A 22,042-nucleotide genomic window follows, 5' to 3' on the forward strand; every position below is an offset into this window, starting at 1 on the left:
ACCCTCAGCCCCTGCCTTGGCTTCCTCCCAGAGCTTGTTGGTGCCCAAGGTCCAGAGGAGTCCGAGGTGGCAGGGCCTGGGTGTGTGCACACCCAGCCGGGCCATGACAGCGCCTGGGCTCGGCCCCAACCCCATTTTGAGATTGGAGTGGGTGTTGGAAGCAGGGAGAGGCCAGGCAGCAGGAGCAGGCATCTCTGAGCCTGCAAGAGTGAGAGTGCAGAGAGGCTGGGTCCCCAGCCCTGAGGTGGGCTGCTGCTTGCTCCCGCTCCTGCTGGCTCTGGAGCATGCAGCTCTGGCTCCCCTTGCACGGCCTGTGGCCCTGCCCGGGGCTGCTCCTGATCTGGGAGCGGATTGTGGGCCGTGGGCCGTGGGCCCTGGACCTAGCTGTCAGGAGTGTCAGGCCCGGCAGTCACCCCGATGTGGGGTGGACCCTAGGGATACAGCCCAGGCGGTCCTGCACGTAGGCTCCTCCAGAGGAACCCGGCACCCTTGGCTGGGTGGACACACTGCTGTCCGGGTCCCCAAAGTGTGGCCCCAGCCCCACCTACTCCCCAGAACCCTCTGTGCAGCAGCAGCAGGCCAGAGCGCACCGCGGGGCCAGACCTGAAGCCGCAGAGGCCTGCTCTTAGATGCCGGGCACAGGACACCCACCACCACTGCTGCTCTGGCGGCCACTCCTGCCACCTCCACCTGCGCCTCCCCGCTGTGTACAGCTGCTCCTGTGGTCAGTGGAACATCTGCAGGCGTGTTGGACTGGGTGACGAGGCCACCAGGCTGTGGTGCAAGGACACCCGGAGCTCCTGCACCCGGCCCTCGGGCAGGGCTGGCTCTCCAGTCAGCACAGAGTGATGCCCAGGCGATCATACCAGCTTAGACCCCACTCCACCCCCAGGCACCTGTGGTGGAGGGAGCCACCTTGGCTTCCTGGGCGTCCCTCTGCACTGGTGATCTGCCCAGCAGAGGGCAGCAGAGCTGTGTCCTTGTCAGGTCAGCCCAGGTGTGGGTCGGTCCCGGGATAGAGATGCAGGCTCTCCCTCCTGCCTTGCACAGTGGAGACTTGGGAAGTCCCAGCTCCTCATCAGACAGTGCAGAGTGCCTTAGACTCTGGGGTTACAGGGTTGTCTTCAGGGATTTTTTTTTTTTTTAAGATGACTGGAAAATGGCAGGAAATGAGCCTTGCCCCACCCTGCCTGTGTCTCTGAGCTTGAGTCCCAGGTGCCTGTCTGACAACAGGATGGGCTCGTTTTCTGCTATTTTCCAGTATCTAAAAAAAAAAAAAAATTCCTTTTTTTAAGACCTTTTTCTACAATTGTGAAGTCAAGGGTATGACAGAAACCATGCAGAACATACTTGTTCCTTATATCGACTCCCAAGTTAAAATAAGAACAAACCGACGGGGAGGTTACGTTGGAGATGGCTCCGTCGAAGTGAGGCTTGGGGTCGGATGGCCTCGGCTCGGCCGCAGCTGCCTGTGTCGTCTGCCTTGGCTGCGCGGTGCGGTGGCTGGGAGTGGGGTGGGTGCGGTGGCTGGGAGTGGGGCGCCTTCTTTCCTGCGCTCCTGTGGAGGGTGTGGCCGTGCTGACCGGTATGTTGGGAGCGCAGTGACTTGTTTCTTAAGCCGGGCATCCTCGTGAGCCACGTGTTGTTGAGATGCTAGACCAGGGGTCGGAGGCATGGCCCACGCCTGTCCAGCCGGGAGTGTGGCCCTGTTGGTGGCACTTCTCAGGCCCACGGTCACGCAGTCACATGGTGCCATGCTGAGGCGTTTGACTTGGACCAGACATAGTGCTGTTTCCTCCCATCTTAGTGGGAGTCAGGAGCCAGCCAGGGCCTCGGGAGTTCCAGCCTCCTGCGCCTCTTTGCCGGTATCCTCAGGGTTTCTGCGATCAGCTCCTTCACCTGCGGAAGGAAGGTGTTGGGGACTACTATAGAACTGCGATGGGTTTATCCTCGTAGAACTTGGGGCACAGAGACCGTCCCAGGCAAGTGTGGGTGGCACCTGCCTGAGGATCACAGGGACTCCAGCTGGTGCCTGTCCTGGAGCACGTGACGGCGACTGGGCACACGTGTCGTGGGCACGGTGCAGCCGGCTAAGCCTTCGTCGGATTAAAGTTGCCAGTTGGATTTAAAGGCCTTAAAAATGGTTTAAACACACAGCAGCAGCAGAACACACAGGAGAAGATGCCCCTGGGCTCGGCCAGTCTCTCCTGTGCCTGTGTCTCGTGGCCTGGCTCCTGTTCACTCAGCTTGAGATGAAACCGCGGCCGCTGCCATACTGGGCGCAAAGGAGCTCCCATTGCCTGGTGGCACTGAAGCTCACAGCCATCCACGGGGCCAGAACCTCATGGCATTATGCAGGGAGACAGGAGAGAGGCAGGGAGAGTGGGCATGGGTGGCCCTGGCTTGCCGCACAGCCCCGGAAGAAGCAAAGGGACAGGCTGTGGATGTGGCCCCTTGCCCGTCCTGTTCAAGTCCTGGCTCTACCATCTGGATCCAGGGGCTGAGTCCTCAATGCACAGGGTGAACAGCCATGTCCTTGCCCACCGTGCCCCACTCACCGTCATGCCTGTGGCTGAGATTTAAAGGTTAGGGATCAACCTTTATCTAAAATTACTTTTGTAGAAAATAACATTTCATTATTGAAAAAGTAGCGCATATGCACACATTGCAGAATAGGCAAATTCGCACCATTGGGAGATAAAAGCCAGGCCCTGCCCCTAGAGCCGCCCGAGCGCGCCGTGTGGGCACCATCTCTCGCCGCCCGAGGGCGCTGTGTGGGTACCATCTCTGGACCACACGTGTTCTTGCCCAGGCCTGCTGCCCGTGCTGATCACTAACTGGGGCAGGGCGTCTCAGGAAAGGCCCTTGCCTTAGCTAGCAGCATCTTCAGGAGCCCTTGCTGCTCTGTGTCTGAACAGGGTTCGCCGGCCGTGTGTGGCCGTTGTGGGCTGGGCCTGTCTGGATCTCACTGACTCACCGAGGTCCCTGGGCCGCCGTCTTGGGCTTGCGCTGCTCGCCACCCGGGAAGCTCGGCCACTGCCTTTTTCTGTTTGCTAGACAGCAATCGGCAGCTTCCCTGGCCACTCAGAGAGTGACTCCTCTCATCAGAGCTGTCTGCTGTCAGGGCTAATGTTTAAGTTGTTTCTGGAACTTTCACATCAGAGTGTGTGACCTGATCACCTTGGACCTGGCTGGGGGTTCCCAGAAGCCGCCTTCCATCACTAGAAGGTTGGCCCCAGGGCCCTCCTTCTCCCCTGCAGGTCTGGCCCCAGCTGCTTCAGGACCACCCTCCCAAGGGGGATGCTGTGCCCAGCAGAGGTCTTTTGTCTGGGTGGACAGTTGGGGTTATGTGGCCCCGCGGGACCCTCCCTCGTTTGGGGTGCTGCTATGTGGGTGTCTGTGTCATGTGCTCCGGGCGCCCTCCTGCTAGGAGACGACGGGGTGGTGTCTGAGCATGTGGGTTGCTATTTCTAAACCTGGCACTTGGAGCTTGGTGGCTGGAGCTATTTAAGGCTCTCGACATGTTCTGTTGGTGGGGCCTGGCGGCAGCATCCTGCTGAGACGTCCTGCGCATCACTGTCCTCCTCGACAGCTGGGGTGGGAGGCAGCTGAGTGTTTTCAAATGGAAACTTAGGAGTCAGCAGAGAAGGGCTGGGGCCCTGGATGCCACTGTAATCTGGGCATGGCACTCATTCTGACTTGCAGGCACTGTCCTGAGGCTAGGAGGTCTCCAGGGCCCTGCCTCTGGCAGCCTCCCCCTTGGTACCCCACCTGGTGTGTTTTCCAAACCCCGCCTGGGAAGGCCCAAGCCGAGCCCGTGCAGCAGGCTCTCCTGGTTCACTTCTTAGACCCTACTCCTAATGGGAGGTGGCAGTAAATGCCCTCCTGGCTACAGGGCTATCCCTTCCCCTTTGGGCGTGTGGCCGGCCTGTCATGGTCAGGGGCCCTGTGCAGCTGTGGGTAGGACCCGTGGGCAGCAGAGGCCTGGGCACTGTGGTTTTCTGATGTGCTTGTCTGAGGAATAGGCAAATCGTGGAGGCTCTCTTGTGAGATTCCCTAGGTGGGGCCCCCAAACCAGCTGAACCCACCAAGTGCTACGAGTGGCTGTACCTCCTGGGGCAGGACGCCTCTAGGTGAGCAGGACAGCCACTCCTTCAGGCACCATCCCTGGCGGTGGGGCCCTGTGTCTTCGGGAGCCTGTCCTGTGTTGACTTTGGACTGAAGCAGTCCTCTGGGGCTCCCTCCTTTCCAGGTGGGACGGGTAGTTTGGGCAGATGCCGAGGACACAGGCCAGGTGTGGCTGCAGGAGGCCAAGAGAGCCCTCTGGCCCCACAGCCCAGGTTCCTCAATGCAGTCGTGTGACCTTGGCACTCTGCGTTTCAGTGTCCCTGGGTAGCGCCACCCCTTAGGGAACTCTTGGCCGTGACTGCTCTTCCCTGCGGCGCTGTTGGTACTTTCCTCGCTGCAAACCTCGGCCGCACCCCAAGGCCTTGCTGAAGCCCTCAGTCCCAGTAGCTGTGGATCCTTTGGCATTTTCTGCATCACGACCATGCCATGTATGGGGACGGTGGTAGTTCTGTCTCTGGCTTCTCCGTTCTTAGGCCTTTGACATGTTTCTCTTGCCTGGTTACCCTGGCTGGGAGCTCACAAGACAGCAAGAAGCCACACTGCTCCCGGAGTGCACGCCGCATCCATCATTGGCTGCGCTGCCCGTGGGGGTTTCTGGAGGGTCCTTGCGGAGTGAGCTGACATTGGGGGTGGGTATGGAGTGTGCCGGGAGCCTGCTGCCGTGTCTGTGGAGAGAATCCTGTGGGGTTTGGAGCCCACGTTTCTTATTTATATCAGCTCCGTGACACTTGCAAAACCAGATCCCATAGACTCTGCATCTTATGGTCGGTGGGTTGCTGAGAGGATCAGAGGGGCCGAGCGTTCTGTGGGCACCGTGCACAGGCTGTCTCTGGTGCTCCTGAGGACCCTTCTCTCAGAGGCCCTGTCTCCCAGGCCACCTTCTCTCGGGGGGAGTGTGGAGCCCCTGGCTGGGGTGGATGGTGTTGGCTGGAGGGTGGGGGCTGCCCGACACGGTACTTGGGGAACTCTGGCCATCGACAGATTTGTCTGTGGTTTTGAATGCCCACCCTCAGGTCCTGGGAGAAGGGAGTTGAGGTGAGCCATTTGCCTTTCCTCAGAACAGCAGAGGGGGGCACAGGGACCAGCGGTGGAAGCATACTCCGGCCCTGCAGCCTGGGTTCCTCAGTGCAGCAGCATGACCTTGGTGCTGTGCATTTCAGTGTCCATGGGTAGCTCTCTTGGCTGTGACTGCTCTTCCCTGCTGTGCTGCTTGTACTTTCCTCGCTGCAAACCTCAGCCGGGGGTGTCTGCGGATGCGGACCCTGGATGGCAGTGCCTGGTTTGTTCCAGTTTTGTTCCAGGACGCTGTCTTTGACCGGGACAATTTGTCACCAATATTTAAAAAGGTCTTTGAGTTTTTCTTTAAAATGGATACCTGATGACAAACGTGTAGTATAAAGAAGGAAGAGGCCGGGGACGGTGGCTCACACCTGTAATCCTAGCACTTTGGGAGGCAGAGGCAGGTGACAGGTGGATCACTTGAGGTCAGGGGTTCGAGACCGGCCTGGCTAACATCATGAAAAACCCCGTCTCTAGTAAAAATACAAAAATTATCTTGGTGCGGTGGTGCGTGCCTGTAATTCCAGCTGCTCCGGAGGCTGAGGCAGGAGAATGGTTTGAACCTGGGAGGCGGAGATTGCAAGATTGTGCCACTGCCCTCCAGCCTGGGCGACATAGTGAGATTTCGTCTCAAAAAAAGGAAGAAAGCTGGAAAACAGAGAGGCAGGGGAACCCGGCCCTCCCACTGCCCCACTCCCGGTCCCCTGTGCTCCTGCCGCTTCTCCCTGCTGCCGCGGTGCTGGGTGCATGCACCCCCTTGGATGCTCGCCCACCAGTGCTCCCAGGGAAAGCTGTGCTTTCTCCAGCATATTCCGGCAGCACCGCCTCTTCGTGAAGTTGTGCAAAGTGGCAAATGATAGATATTGTGAAAAACTCAATGCACACTACCATTGAGTGACAGCCTCCCCGCTGCAGACGTCTTGGTCTATCTGCTCCTCTCCTTTTTTTTTTTTCTTTTCAGAGGCGGGGGTCAGTGTCTTGCTGTGTGGTGCAATCTGGGCTCACTACAGCTTTGACCTCCTGGGCTCAGGCAGTCCTCCCCACCACTTCGGCCTCCGGAGCAGCTGGGACCACAGGCACACGCTGCTGCTCCCAGCCCCCTATGTTTTTACAGGTGGGTGTGTGTCTGCCCCTGCTGCTTCCCTGGGCTGTGTTCTGGGGCAGCCTCACGTCACGGCTGCTGAGGTTTTGTTGTCCGGTGCACCCAGCTCTGTAGGGAGTGTGGGCCGTTTTGTGAATGTGAGTAAAGACATTTGTAGATCAGACCGCAGCGGTGGAGTTGCTGATCCAGCTTGATGAACATCTGACACTTGACAGGGGTTGCCAGGCTGCCTACTGCAGACACCGCCGGGAGCAGAACCCAAGTCTTCCTCCACCTGCAGCCGGTACCTGTGGAGGATACAGACGAGGTGTCTGCCGATGCGGACCCAGCCGGCGGTGCCTGCCTCGTGGAATGTGCGGCTCTTCGTCAGCAAGGCTGCATTCAGCCTTCATTGCTGTGAGCTGTCTGTATGCGCCTTTTCCTGTTTTTCTTTTCGGCTGTTTATTGGTTTGAGAAAGCTGTGTAGGAAGGAAGCAATCTCTTTTGTTAACTGCAGTCATCTCCCCCTCGTTGGTAGTTCTTTTGAATTTGTTCATGTTATTTTTTTCTCTGCGGAGGTTTAAAGTTTTTCTGTAGCAAATTCTGTGTTTTCTGTGTGTTTTGTGGCCCCTTTGTGTTCTCTGCAGTGCTTTTGTAGTGCCTTTTTAATGTATTTAGTCCATCAGGACTTTATTTTTGTGTATAGAGTGAGACGGATGATTCCCACTTCATTTTTCCCCAAACGGCCTGTCCCGCAGTGCATTTCAGCTTGCATTCACCCAGAAGGCGTGGTGAGGAGAACCTCAGCACCGTGAGATGCTGCTGGCACGTGCTGCTTCATCTCGTGACCTGGGTGGTGGTGGCAGCATCTGAGCGGCTCTGTAGGCCACAGCATCTCCCGGCACCCGAGCCCGAGATGAAGCAGCACGTGCCAGCAGCATTGCGTCTTGTTCTGTGCCTGAGCCTCATGCAGATCTTTGTGGGGTGAGAACCATGGCTTGTTGATGTCGTGCACGGAAAAGCCAGTCTCATGCTGATTTTCCTTAGGGTCCGTCAGAACACGTGCCCCGTGAACCGTGTCACCCTACAGCCCAACTCTGGTGAGCCTGGTTCTGTGTCTGCTGACCTGGTGAGGGCTGGGAACCAGGTGAGCTGCCTGCAGCACAGGCTTGCTGTGTGGCTGCCACATGTGGCGTCCTCCCCTGTGCCTGGTTTACTGCGTCTGTTCCCGGGACCCCTTTTTCAGATGAGAGAGCGCAGGCTGCACCATGGCATCTGAGAAGCCGTGGTTCTGGCGGGGCAGCTGGCTTGCCCGGGGTCCCCAGAATTGCACTTCCAGAGCACGTGTCCTGGCTCCTGCATGGCAGCACCTCACCTTCCCTTTTCTTGTCATGGTTTTTAGGCAGCCTGTGCCTGAGTGTGTGCCCATCCCTCTCTCTGTGCGGAGCCATTCAGCTCATGCTGCAGGTTTCTGCTGGGCTGGCCGGCGCTCGGGGACCAAAGCCACCCCCAGGGCTCCGTGGCGAGTCAGCTCAGGGCTGGTTTCTAGTCACTCCCCGAGGGCAGGGCCGAGGCAGGATCTTCCAGAGTCAAGGGTTAGAGAGGCTGTTCCTCGAATGGCCCTCGAGTCCTCCTCAGAGTGCCTCCCACTGGACTGGAGGGGCTGTCCCGCACGGGCTGTCCCCACACGCTGCGTGTGAGCCGGGCGCCTCTTTGCAGGTCGGCTCCATGGCAGCTACATCCTGGGCTCCTGAAGACTCAGGCGAGGGCATGGCTTCTCATCCTCCTCATCTTCATCTCCACCATCCATCTGCCCTGTGCCTTGCAGTCCAGCTCAGGTACAGGCGCTGTGGCAGCCAGGAGCACCCTAGGTACCACTGGGTGGCCCCAGGACCCAGATCATAGGAGCCACCCTGTGCCCTGAGGCCTTGTCTTTCACCCTTTGGGCTTGTTCACTGCCAGTAGCAACGGGTGGCCCCAGAGGGTTCCGCCGAGTGTGAGGGGGAGTGGATGGCACCTGCAGCATATTTCCCCACAGGGAGGCCTGGGCTCTGTCTTGCGGGGATCCCGTCTCGGCTTTGGGGGGAATGAGGGTTTGAGCACCTCCTCTAGCCTTGCCTCAGCCACTGGCTGGGGTTCTTTGAGGTTCAGTTTAATGGGGACTTGCCCATCTTCCCTGACGCGTTTGAGTCAGGGACTGAGCAGGCCAGAAGGAGTGGCAGTGTCTGAGCCACCCGTGCAGCAGGCGGCGTAGTGTGTGAAGCAGACAGGGCACAGGGCGCGGAGGAAGAAGCCTCTCTGCCCAGAGCGGGAAGCCGAGGTCACAGCCCTTCCAAGGGTGCACCGTTCTGCAGCCTCAGCTCGGCTGGCCAGTCGATTCTGTGAAGTCGCGTTTTACCGTCAGCTCTGCCTTGGTATTCCTGGTGCCCGCTCAGACTGCCAGGTCCCATGTGAGAAGCTCAGGCTGGGATGACGTGCCTCAGGGGTGGCCCCTGCTGCTGTCATTTTGTCACTAATCCGACGTGTTTGGTGACCTTCCCCTCCGCATAGCCACTGGGGCTGTAGTGCTGGCGCTGCTGGGATCTGGGTTTGGGGGCGAGGCCCAGGACAGCGGCGGCTCCAGACACCCTTGCTTGAGGCCCAGCATCTGCACTCCCAGCCCGGCCCTCCTCCGAGCTGGCATTTCTGCTGTACCCACAGGACACTCCTGTGCTTCTGCAGACCTGTGGGAGCTGTGGTGTGCTGGCCTTGTCGTGGGTAAATTTAGAAACCGGAGCAGCTCGAGCTGACTTCACGCTGTCCCCTTCACAGGTGGGGGTGCACCCACCTGCCCTGTCCTTGTGGCCCTGGGCCCACGGAGGAGAGAGAAGCGGGACTCACAGGGCGAGCCCCCTCCGTAGCTCCTGAATACCCGTCAGCCCATCCAGAGGCTGGAAGGGGAGGAGGCATGAACCTGTGCCAGGGCACTTCAGCAAGGGCACCTTGGGCCCAGAAAGCAGTGGGAGCTGGGGGTCGTGGGGCCGCCGCCAGCAGTTCCAGGCAGCCTCTGCTCCGGCTGCAGCATTCCAGGCCCTCTCCTCCTGCAGGAGTAGCGTGTTTGGTTCCTGTTTTCCTGGTGCCATGGCAATGGGGCTGGGGAGCTCCCTGGGGCCAGAGCCGGGAAGGGTCACTGTGCTGCGTTCCCGACCCGGCCTGCGCCCGGGCCTCGTTTTCTTCATTCCGACACAACACAGGTCACTGTCCGGGTCAGTTTCCACTGGTCTTAGATTCATTTTTCTTTTGAAACAATTTCAGAACTACAGAAAAGCTGCAGAATCAGCCCCTCCCCTTTGTGGTCGGGAGCGAGAGGTCGGGGATGCAGTGGAGGAGAGTAGGTCAGCCCAGGCACACCGGGAAGCTGCGGGAGGGGATCAGATCCTGCAGGAAGGAGCCCTGGGCCTTGGAGGTTTCACACCAGCTCCCAAAGTGAAGTCTGAAATGCTGAGCGCAGTGACTGCCTCTCTCCAGGCAGGGCTTCTGCTTTGTTTTTCCTTCGACGGGGTGGGTTTGTTGGACAAGCCAGGAAGGTCTGCATGCATTAGAAGAGAAATTGGGAGATGTGTTCTGGGGAGAATGCGGCGGAGGCTGAACCGTCTTGAAAATCAGTTCTGGCCGAGGAAACGGGGATGCCCTTGAGTCCCCTCTATTTTAGAGCAGACTGGAGTCAGAGACACAGCGGCCAGAGCCCTCTCCAGCTGTCCCCACCTGCATGGCCCTGCAGGCTCGTCCTGCCCCTGCCCCGTTCCCCGAGCAAATGAGGCTCCTTTCCCCGCCTGCCGGGCAGGTGCCTGAGCTCCGTGTGGACCAAGCACAGGGGCACCTGTGGAGTTCATTTTTGGGGGCTCCCTGAGAGGGCCGCTTTGTGGGGTCCAGGGATGGAGCCTCTGGTCCACTGAGCACGTCATTGGGCCTGGCAGGGGGCAGGGAGCAGGTACATCGCTGGGCCTCACGTGACCGTGCAGGATCTTGTGGATGTCCCCATAGGGGCCTCTGCCCTGTTCGTGGCCCCCTTCATGAGCCGTTGGGTGTTCCTGCATGGCTTTGCTGTGGCCTGCCCTGACTGTCATTCGGGGCATGGGTGGGGAGGAGGCCTCCATGTTGGGACACCTGCTTTCCGGGGCAGGTCAGGAGTAAGTGGCCAGGCCATCGCTGTGGGGGGCCGCTGCTGAGAGAGCCTCCCAAGGCCGATTGAGGCTGCAGGTGCCCCTGGTGCTGCCCAGAGCTCTGGAGCCTGAGAGGCTGGCACAGGCCAGACCAGTTGCAGTGACTGCAGTGGCTCCACCATCAGAACCTTCCCCAGCCCATTCTCAGGTCATGGGGGTGCCACCTGGACACGTTTTCTCACTCCCATGTTCTCTTTCCTCAGGTGCAGAGGCCAAGACCGTTTTGCCCAAGAAGGAGAAAATGAAGCTAAGGCGTGAGCAATGGTTGCAGAGTAAGTCCATGCCTGCATCTCAAGGCAGCTGCCGGCCCAGGTCCCATCCCGTGGGCCCTCCTGTTCCCACAGCCGCACGGTCTGGCCTACACCAGCCACACTCCCTCCAGGGTCCCCAAGGGGATCTCCCAAGACCCTTTAGAGGCGGCTGTGGAGGTCAAAGGACAGTGGAGGCACAGAGGGGGTGCCATGGAGACTGGGCAGCACAGCCAAACTGGTCTGGTCTGTTACAGGTGGCACTGCCACCCCATCCCTGTGGGTACCTGCAGAGCTGGGCTGCCTCCCTTTGGAGGACGGCCTTGGGAAGCTGCTGCTCTCGGCTCCTTGTTTGTAAAAATTACCTACTTTTGTTCCCCACTGTGAAATTTTTTGTTATGGAAGTAACCTGTGCTTGTGGAGTCTTTATGGTTCAGAAGTACCTGCGGTGGTGTGTGAAATCCTTTCAGGCCTTGCCCGCGGTGAAAACCAGTGTCTGCGCATAGCGATCTGGGTGTGGGCAGGGCTCCTGGGGTCCCCAGACCCTTTCAGGCCCGTGGATCCCTCTTTTCTGAGGCTCCACGTAGGAGGTCAGCCTTGCCACGTGCTCGCAGCCGCACGTCTCTGAGGGCTGAAAGCCACACTTCCCACTCAGGTTGTTTTGGATATCTCCTTATTTTTCATGATGCTGGGTATTTGCCAGTGTTGTTCTAAGATTGTTTCTCGTCAAAATTATTTTGTATTTTTTGGTTATTTTTTTGTGTGTGATTCTGCTGACTTTGTGAAATTAATTTGAAATATTTTCTTTTTTATGTTCTTATACGTTAGTGTATGATCTGCTTTATTTTTTCTTTGGAGGTTATGTTTTTCAGAGGTAGGACCTAGAAAACTTTGTCGGTTTATTTCGTGATTATTAGTTTTATGATTTCTGTCCCTTTTTGGATATTTCTTAGGGAAATGATTCATTCTTCCTTTTTTTTTCACAGTTCCTAGCATAGCTGTGAAAGTGGATTTGGATGGACTCCTGGACTGTGGCCATTTGGACCCTGATTTTCTAGGCCATAATTCTTTGATGATGTGTAAATTTTATTCCACGGCTCTTGGTCCTTTTTTTTCTTTTTTCACGACTTGAGTCAATTTTGGCCACTCACGAAATGATCGAATTTGTCTGGGGATGGTGCCTTATGCCTGTAATCCCAGCACCTTGGGAGATTGAGGTGGAAGGATCACCTACGCCCAGAAGTTTCAGACTAGCCTGGGCAACATAGCGAGACCTTGTCTCTACAGAAAATGTAAAAATTAGGCAGATTAGGTGGTGCGTGCCTCTGAGCCTCTAGTCCTAGTGACTTAGGAGGCTGAGGTGGGAGGATCGCGTGAGCCCAGGAGTTTGAGGCTGCAGGGAGCCATAATTGCACTAGTGCACTCCAGCCTGGGCGGCAGAGTGGGTCCCTGTCTCTAAGTAATATTAATAATCAAATTTAGTCAGAGCTCAGTCTTTATGTGTTAGTTGCTTTCTTATTAAATATTCTATTTTCTTTATCGTTCTTTATTTGTATCCCCCTTTCATTTCTGATTAAGAAGTTATGTCTCTTCCATTTAATAATTAATGTTTAATGGTCAGTTCTACTCTTTTGTCTTCAAAATTACTTGTTTTTATTTTGATCATCCTCCCATTCTAGCTTTTTTTGGGTTTCAGTTGCTCTGCTCATCTGTTTGTATATGTTTTGTTCAGGAATGAAAGGCTGTAAGTTGTCTCTAAATACAGCTTTAGCTACATTTCCCAAGTTACTTTTACTTTGTATTTTATTATGAAAAATTTTATTTAGGAAAGTGGGAAGAATTTTATAGTGAATACCCTGTACCCACCATACAGATTTTACAGTCTTTATTACATAACTGTTCATCTAGCAATTTCTGTCCATGTACCAACATGGGTTTTTAAAAATGCATTTCAAAGTAAATTGCAGACATCAGTACACTCCACCCCAAATAATTCTGCTAGAATTTATGGTGCTTTTTTTTCTTTTTCTTTTGAAGATAGTATTTACATAAAATGAAATGCAGATCTTAAGTGTGCCATTCAGTGATTTCTGACAAATGTAGACACCTGTGCAGCTGAAATCCCGTTCAGGTTATGGGCCGTCACCACCATTCCCTGGCAGTCCCGTGCCCCTCCCAGTCAGTTACCTCTTCCGCCTGCCCCAGAGATAATAAACACTGTGTTGTCCTTTCTCGTCCACAGTTGAGTTTTTCTTGCCTTAGACTTCATATAAGTGGAATCATGTAGGATGCACTCTTTCTGGGTCTGGCTGCTTTTGCTCAGCGTAATGGTTTTGAAAGCCATCCAGGCTGCGTGTAGCAGCAGTCCATGCCTTTTGATTGCTGAGAAGTATTTCATTGTGTGAATACACCATTGGTTATTCACTTTCCTACTGATGGACACCTGGGCTTTTTTCCATTTTTAGCTACTATGAATAAGGCTGCTCTGAACATTCTTCACAAGTCTTTTTGTGGACATGTTTTCGTTTCTCTTGGGTAAATGCTGAGGAATGGAATGCTGGGTCATAGGGTAGGTGTATGTTTAGTTTTATAAGCAGCTGCCAGACGCTTTTCTAGAGCGGTTGTACGTTCACGCTCCCACCAGAAGCCTGTGAGAGTCCATGCCCTGCAGCTTTGCCAACACGTGGCGCGCCGTCTCCTCAGCCTTGGCCGTCTGGTGACCGTGAAATGGTGTCTCACGGTGGTGCTCGTTTTCATTGCCACCGAAAGAGCATTTTCATGTACTCCCTGCCCGTTTGTTTCAGCGTCAGTGAAATTCATTTTTCATGAGGCTTTTTGCCTTTTTATTATTGAGCTCTAAGAATTCTTTGTGCTAGAGTCCAGTCTTTGGTTGGATATGTGTTTTACAGATGTTTTCTCCCAGACTCTGACTTGCCTGTTCATTTTCTTAACTTTTTTTTTTTTTTCTTTTTTTTTAAGACAGAGTCGTGCTCTGTTGCCCAGGCTGGAGTGCAGTGGTGCGATCTCAGCTCACTGCAACCTCTGCCTCCCCGGTTCAAGAGATTATCTCCTGCCTCAGCCTCCTGAGTAGCTGGGACCACAGGCACACACCACCACGCCTGGCTTTTTTTTTTGTATTTTTAGTAGAGATGGGGTTTCACTGTGTTAGCCAGGATGGTCTCGATCTCCTGACCTCGTGATCTGCCTACCTCAGCCTCCCTAAGTGCTGGGATTACAGGCTTGAGAACTTTCTTTTTTTAATAAACGGGGGTTTAATTTTGAGAAGTTTAATTTATTAGTTACTGTGTGTGTGTATGTATGTGTATGTGTGTCCTATTTGAGAAAGCTTTGGCTAATCCCAAGCCATGAAGATATTATTCCTCTTTTAAAACTTTATACTTTGAACTTTCATATTTAGGGTTTTGGTTTTTTTTTTTTTTTTTTTTTTTTTATTGTTCTTCTGTTTGATGTTATTTTTTATGTTCCTTTTTTTTTCCTTTTTTGTTTTTTCTTTTTTTTTTTGGGTTTTTTTTTTTTTTTTTTTCTGTCTTGAATTGTTCGTCTGTGTGATGTTAGTGGTTAAGCTCCTTTTTCTCCCCTAATGTGGATATTCAGTTGTTCCAGCACCATTTGTTATAAATACTTTTTTTCCTTATTGGATTGTTTTGGTGCCTTTTTGAAAAATCAGGAAGTCTCCTGAGTGTGGATCTGTTTCTGGGCTGTCTTCTGTTCCACTGATCTGTTTGTTGCACCTTAGCAAATACCAGGCTGTCTTGATTACTAGAGCTTTAGCGTTAGTCTGGAAGTCAGGTAACACAAGTCCTTTCTGTTGGTTTGTCTGTCTTAAGGTTGCTTTGGATATTCTAGGTCCTTGGCATTTCCATATAAATTATTATTAGCTTGTCTGTTTCTTTAAAAACAACAACAACCTAGTGGGGCTGTGATTGGGATTTCATTGAATGTATAGATCAGTTCAGAATTACCATCTTAGCAAAGCAGATCTTCAGGTTCGTGAACGTGGTGTATCTCTCTGTTTAATTTTCATCATCAGTGTTACATAGTTGTAGTATAGAGGTCTTACATCTTGTAATAAACTTATTGCTAAGTATTTTTATAGTTTTTTATGCTATCATAAATGCAGTTTTTTGTCAGCTGTCTGCTAGTATATTAAAACACAATTGTTTTTTTAAAATATTGATCTTGTATCCTATGAATTTACTAATATCATGATTAGGTCTGATAGTCATTTGGTAGATTCCTTAGGATCTTTAGAAATGCATAGTTTCTGTATGTGTGGATTTTTTCATTCAATTTGTTTTTTTTCCCCAACATATGTTGAAATTTTTGCTGTAGATCTGCACCTGCCACCCCCCCGTTGTCTTTGTGAGGACAAGCTCGAAAACTATCCTTGCTGTTCCTCCCCCTTGCAGGGCCCTCCCATTCCTGGAGGCCTCCCCTAGTCACTCTCTGTCCCTTGCTTTGTTTTGTCTTGTCCACACACCTGCCCGGTGCCCGGGTAGTGCCTCCATGCTCCACCACACAGCCTGTGCCCCAACCATGCCGCAGGCAGTGGCTCCCCACGTCCCGTGGGCGGGAGGGTGGGTAGTTGGAATCACACACATGTCCCAGTTGACTTTCCCAACCCTTGGTTGTCCTCCTAGGTGGCATCATTTGCTTTAATATCCAATAGTCCTACTTTCTTATTGCTTGTTCTTTTTAAAAAATGTCTTTACTATTCTTATGCATTTAATTGTTTTTAAAAAATAAAATTTAGAATTAGCTGCACAGTTTTGACTAAAAATCCTGTTGAAATTTTAATTGAGGCAGCATCAGATTTTTCTGGAGTAGCTGACAGAGAAGAACTGCACTCTCCCGTGGGTTCTCCTGGCTGCGTGGAAGCTGGTGTTTGTGTGGGGCCTCTCCTCCCCCAGGCGCCGCAGATGAGAGCAGTGCTGAGTGTTCCCAGGGCGTGGGTCCCGCCCGCCACTGCCTCGCTCCCTCCCTCCCCTCTCAGAATGGAGTGGGCCAGGTGGGACTGTCGATATTGTGGTCGTCTTTTCCTTGCTCTGATTTATCATTGAGTGTCTAATGTTTTGCCCTGAAATGCGATATTCACTGTGGGTTTCTAGCAGCTCATCTCTGTCAAGGAGCTTCCTTCCGTTTGTGGTTTCGTTGTAATTTTTCTCATTCGTGGGCAGTGAATTGTGCAGAATCCTCTGGACACTGGTGGTGGTGACCATAGGCTTTCTCGCCTCTTGAGTGGCCACTGTGGAGGGTCACCCTGAGGCATTTCCCGGGAGAACCATCCTTGCATGCCTGAGGCTCACCCTGCTTGGGCACAAGTATCATTCTTTTGAAAGGCTTCTGGCTTTGACTTGCAGAGGTGCAGGCCTTTGTGTCTGTCCTCATGAGAGCCACACGCATCTGCTTTGCTTTCCCTGGCCTGGGTCTGCAGCCTGTGAAGGAGCCGCCTGGCCTGGCCCGCCCCTCCCTACCCCAGTTTTCCAGGGTGCCCTGGCTCTCTTTTGGATGAGGTGCCGTGTAACGTGTCTGCCACAGTCCCGGCAGGATTGAGAAGTGCTGGATTCTTACTTTATGTTTATGATTCCCGAGGCTGTGGAGAGCTGGTGTACACCTTCCAAGCTCTCAAGCTGCACTGGGGGCTGAGGACCTAGAGGAAGGGTGGTCTTTGTCCCAGGTTCTTGTCAGCGATTTGGAGCCAGGTAAACACTCCCTGCTACAGGGACCCAGGGCAGGGTGGCATCCCTGACTTTGGGTTGGTCAGGGTGGGCCCTTCAGTCCTTGCTCCGTGAGTCACCTGCCCTGGGGGCTGAGAGGGGGCACTGCCATCCCAGACAGCGGGATTGGAGAGGAGCTGGCTGTTGGCACCTCTGGAAACCTGGGCACTCCTCCCGGGGGGCACAGGTGCTGCCATGCCCAGGCCTGTGTCACGAGCTGGCAGTGTTTGAGCTGCAGGCCTGTCCCACTGGGTTGCCCTGAAGAGAGCAGGCTTTGTCCGCACTCCACAGCCTCCAGGAGCCACGTGCAGCGAGGAGCATGTCCGAGCATGTGTTCTCTTAGCAATTTTGAAATAAATAAATTTTTAAATTAAATCAAATCCCAAGGCCATGCCCCTTCTCTCCAGACCCTGCCCAAATCCCTTCTGTAGTGTGGAGGCCTCAGCCCTGCCTGCCACGCCCCATGGCCCCAAGCCCTCAGGTCTGTCCTGGGGCTCCTCCCCTTCCCTCTGGGGAGCCCTCTTCCTCCTGGGAACAAAGCTGAGCCTCCCAGGCTGTGACTTGCCATCTTAAGTTGAAGACCCCTTTCCTCATTTTCCCCTCTGCTCGGTAGCTGTGTGCACTCCCCCAGGCGTGCTCCGGCCTCGGCTGCCAGCATCCCTTTGCAGGAGAAATCCTCAGTGGCTGCAGCTCCACCTCATTGTCAGCCCTGTGATTAAAAAGCACAGCTCTGTCATTAAGGGGAAAAAAATAACTCAGGCCTGCCCACCCTGCAGGTTCCCGGGGCGGAATGGGGGCGACAGCGGGAAGGAGAGAGGCAGCAGGGCTGGGCACCCCGCCAGGTCTTTCGTGGGCCAGGGGCTCTGGGCCTGGGCTCCTCCTCCGCCTCTTGCTTGCCTCTAACGTGGTTTCTCCTTCCTTAGAAATCGAAGCCATAAAACTGGCTGAGCAGAAGCACAGGGAGGAGCGGAGGCGGAGGGCCACGGTGGTGGTGGGGGACCTGCACCCGCTCAGGGACGCCCTGCCCGAGCTGCTGGAGCTCAAGGCTAGCAGCCGGCGCCAAGCCCACAGGTGAGTGTCCGGGAGGGGTGGCCTTGTCTGAGCTGTGGGGCTGACCCGGGTCCAAAGGTGAAGGGATATGAGCCGGACCTGTGGGCCACGGTGGCTCTTGACCCTGCAGAGGCCAGGAGCTGGGGCTTCAGCTAGCGCTCCACGCAGGTACCCCGTTCCCAGGGCGTGAGTTCGTGAGGCTGGCGGGGGCTGTGGGGGACGTTTCGGGGGCACCCAGGCCCACCCTTGTGAGGAGCCTGGTGACTCTGCTGATGCCGAGCTCCCTTGAGTGCCCCTCCCCCCACACTGGCCACAGCTCCTGCCAGGTCCCACTGGGGGTCCCCGCAGCTCCCTGTTCTGCCACAGCCTCCGTCCTGCAGAAACCCTGCTGTGCTCAGCCGAGGCTCCTGAGCACCTACCATGCTCTTCCCGTGCCTCTAACGGGGGCTCCCGTCTCCCCTCTGGAGTGGACCTTTCCCTGATGCCCGCCTAATGCTGCACACCCTACCCTGCCCCTTACTCCGTCCCATAGAGGGTGGCCCGTGGGGATGGCTCAGGCCTGCTGTCAGGCGTGTTGAGGGTGTGGGACCCACACATGCAGGCCCCTGGGACACACATCCCTGGAGCTTGTCCCCTTGGGGTGGGAGCTGCCTCGTGCATCCTCCCCAGGGGGGCCGGGGCCTGGTGTGAGTGCGGCTGCTCTCCCGAGCTGTACCTACCTGTGTGGGAGGCACATGCCGCCCAGCCTCACCACGGGTCTGGATGTGGTTTGTTCTTCAGGGAAGAGGCAGGCCCCTGCCCCACCCTTGGCTGCTGGCATCACAGTGCCCCTCCCCTGCGCCCTGCTGAGAGCTGGGGTGGTGGATTGTGGACCCTTAGTGCATGAACGGCTGAGCCAGCAGGCCTGGGCCTCAGTGAGGCCCCTCCGCCCTCCTGCCCTGGGCAAGGCCTGGTCCCCAGCATGAGCCCTCCTGATGCACTGAGATGCTCCCTCCAGAACCCTGTCACCCAGTGAGCCATTTGCCAGTGGCAGGTTCCTTGTGCCCTGGCAATGTGGATGTGGCCCTGCCAGCCTGCTGTGGTGTGTGCGACCCAGGACAGCTCAACCAGGAGGGCGGCGGCTGCATGACCCTCGCTGTCACCTTGCAGGGGACGCAGCCTGCCGATACGCTGCTGCCTGTGGTGCCTCTCTCCCGGCAGCTTTTCTTTTCGGCTCTTTGTGCCTGGGTGAAAGGAGAGCAGCCTCCGCCCTTCCCCAGGGGCTGGGAGGCACCGCCCGGGTGTGGGTGCTGAGGCTTCCGGCTCAGACAGGAGCTGTGTAGTCACAGCCCAGCTTTCAGAGCTGGCTGGAAAGAGGCTGGGCTGCCTGTTCCGACTGATCCGATCGAGTCGGCAGCGCGTCCGTCCTGGTTCTATCAACTGCACTGGTTCGTTCATCTGGAATTGTTCAATGGAGAAACGGAGCTTGTTTGCCCGTTCAACTGGCTGGAAGAATGGACCCTTTCCCTTTTTTCTTTGACAGAGTCTTGCTCTTGTCTAGGCTGAGTGCAGTGGCTCGATCTCAGCTCTCACTGCAGCCCCTCCTCCCAGGTTCACGCTTACATTCTCCGCCTCAGCCTCCCGGGAGAAGCTGGGATCTCAGGCGCCTCAGCCACTGCCACCGCCACTTTTGTGTTTTTAATAGAGATGGGGTTTCAATTTGTTAGCCAGATGGTCTCCCTCGACCCTTGACCTTTATGATCTGCCTGCCTCAGCCTCCCAAAGTGCTGGGATTACAGGCGTGAGCCCCCGCACCTGCTCTTATTTTGCCTTTTTAAAAATAATTTTCTTTCTCCTACTAACTTTCCATCTGAGAAGAAAGCAGGGGCTGTGTGCAATGTCAAACCTGGGGTCCATCCTTTCATGGCCCAGCTGCCCAGGCCCGGGGGTGGTAGGTCACGTGCTGCAGGCCCAGGCAGCTGCAGCCGGCATCCCACGGTGGAGCACTGAGTCCAGACTAGGAGCGGCCGCCCGAAGTGGAGATGTGACGACCGAACATTCCTGGTTCTTGGACAAAAATGTGACCCTGGTCAAGTATCGTTTCCCTGTTTTCAGTTTTCTCATCTGAAAAATGTGCTTGGGGCTCGCAGAAGGGAGAGAGCTGTGTAAACACCCAGCCCCCAGGCCAAGGAGGATGTGCCCCTGCCTCAGGGCTGTCTGCGCCTCTATGCGGGGCTGCTCTCAGCCCTGAGAGCCTCCTGTCGCTGGAAGTCCCCGTCCCTCCTCAGGTGCGACTCAGGAAGCAGTGCCTCCTGACCCTGGTGGAGCTGTTGGAATGGTCCCTGTTTTAGACAGGCTTTAGAATCATAGAAAATGGCAAAGATGGTACCGAGAGCTCCGTGGAGCTCCGGCATCCCCGCGTGCTTTTCCTGTGACGTGAGTGTGGTGTGTTTGTCACATAAGGAACCAGTATCAAAAGAGAAATAGTGAGCTGTAAGTAATTAATGGTTAACTAAAGCCCATACCTTAGGTTTCCTTCATTTTTCCCTAACGACCCCTTTCTGCCTCAGGATCCATCCAGGATCCCAGGTGACAGTCAGACGTCACAGCTCCTAGGCCCCTCTTGGCTGCGAGTTTCTCAGACTCCTCTTGGTTTGGTGACCTTGACTGTTTTGAGGAAGCTGTCCCTCAGCTGGGATCTGTCTGATGTTTTTGTCATGGTAAGGAAGGGACTGAGTGTGGGGACGAAGCCCCCAGAGGTGGAGGCCCACTGTCACTGCACTGTATTGGGCACACCCTGTCACCGTGACTGACCACTGTGAGGCTGAGCTGACCCCTGGTGAGTTGAGGCCCCCCCTCCATGCTGTCCTCTCTGGAAGGAAGTCACTCTGCAGCCCTGGCTTGGAGTGGGGGTTGTGCTCCACCTCCTGGAAGACACAGCAGTGACAAAGATTGCTTGGAATTCTGCTGGGAAAGGAGCTTTGTCTGTCCTCCCCGAATATGTATCGGTCATGCCTTGGTGTTGATCTGGACAGATGGATGTTTAGTTTACACTCGGGGTTGTCATCCAGCACTACTTGATTTTGGTGCTGAAACTGTTCCAGCGTTGGCCGCTGGGAGTTCTTGCAGTTGCCTCCGGCTCCCTTTAGCCCCATTGAGGTGGGGATCGTGTTTTTAGCTCTTTCCCACTGCCCAGCACCAACAGGTGCGCCAGGTGCATCTTGGACATCTCCTGCCAGTCCTGCTGTTTCTCTAGGGAGCTCTGACCCTGGTATTGCAGGAAGTGTGAGACCCTGGGATCTGGGGCGCGGCGTGCCTGGGCGGTGGGCCATGTTTCTGGGAACTGCACCTAGGTCCCAGCAGGCAGGTCTCTGCCCCACTGACCACCACTCATGGACTCTGATGTGCTCTGGGCTTGAGGGGTCAGCAGGTGAGCACCAGTGGCCTGGGAGGCTGGAGGGTGGACGCCCTTCCTTCGCAGCCTGGAGCCCTGTCTCCCACTTCTCCCCTTCCCACCTAGTGGGGAGAATATCTGGCTTGGGCTGGCAGAGCCGTCCTTGTGGAACCCAAGCATTGGGTCCTTGCCCCGCGGCCCCTCCCAACCCTCAGTCCTCTCAATCCCCTGTCCTGGCACCCTGCCCTGAGGGCTTTATGCTCCTGGGGTGTGGGGTGCAGAGCTGGAATCTCAGAGGCCAGGGCAGGGCCCATGTTTGGGGATCACGTCGCTCCTGGCTGGGAAGCAGGCATCGAGCGACACTTGACCCGGTGACCCCCCAAGCTCTGGACCTCGGCCTCCTGTGTGCGCTTTGTGGGCGATTGTCAGGAGGGGAATGGTGGTGATGTCGCTGCTCCTGCCTGGAGGGAGTGCCGTGGGGACTGGCGAGGGTCCACACTGGGCAGAGCTAGGCTCGAATTCCTCCACGGCTTCCTGCTGTTAGGCCTCTCGGAGTCGTGTCACTGCCAGTGCTGCCCTACGGGTCACCTTGGCCCGTGACAGTGACTGCCCAGCACTCTGTTCCCAGGACCCTGAACTCGGGAAACCCCACTGGGAGGCTGTGCGTCCCGCCTGGGAGGATGGCATGTGGGACGTGTGGGTGGGGGGCGGTCCCTACAGTGGGGAGAAGGAGGTGCTGTGCCTGGCCCTGTGGGCACTGCAGCCACCCTGGGTGCAGCTCCTCTGCTTTGCAACCTTGGGAGGCATTGGTCCTGCCCCCACTGCTATTTCATCTCTTAAAGTGAGGGTGCAGCTCCGGGGCCCAAGGTTTCCCCAACCAGGAAGGCTGCCCTGGGCCTGAGCTCAGGTCTCCTGACGCCAGCACGTGGCTTCCCCCACTGAGGGCTCTGTCATGGCACCAGGGGTGCACCTAGAGGAGGGGGCCCCACGCTGACGGCTTCTGCAAGGGTGGGGACCCAGGACAGCTCTGGGCAGTCGCTGAGGGAGCTGCTGCTCAGGGGTGGACTCAGGGAGGGGGTCAGCCGGCCAGAGGGGCAGAGCTTCTGCATCGGGGCAAGGCTGGCCCAGGAGAGGCCGTGGGGAGATGTCATCGGCCCTGGCAG

The 22,042-nt window shown here is 55.7% G+C and overlaps 1 protein-coding gene across 4 annotated transcripts in view; it reads left to right on the top strand.

Annotated features, from left to right (window-relative positions):
• The window catches only part of FAM207A (family with sequence similarity 207 member A), a 51,013-nt gene that overhangs the window by 22,385 nt on the left and 6,586 nt on the right, over nt 1-22,042 (top strand). For 2 of the 4 annotated variants that reach the window (XM_021935418.2, XM_017956384.3), the window contains 2 exons: nt 10,674-10,742; nt 17,380-17,527. In XM_021935418.2, the coding sequence (XP_021791110.2) occupies nt 10,674-10,742; nt 17,380-17,527 (217 nt within the window). Of the gene's footprint in view, nt 1-6,187; nt 6,302-6,352; nt 8,719-10,673; nt 10,743-17,379; nt 17,528-22,042 lie in introns of those variants that run through there. The other 2 variants (XM_017956383.3, XM_017956382.3) reach the window with 2 other exon arrangements.

This window comes from Papio anubis, chromosome 4 (genome assembly GCF_008728515.1).
Source record: "Papio anubis isolate 15944 chromosome 4, Panubis1.0, whole genome shotgun sequence".
Lineage (NCBI taxonomy): Eukaryota > Metazoa > Chordata > Mammalia > Primates > Cercopithecidae > Papio > Papio anubis.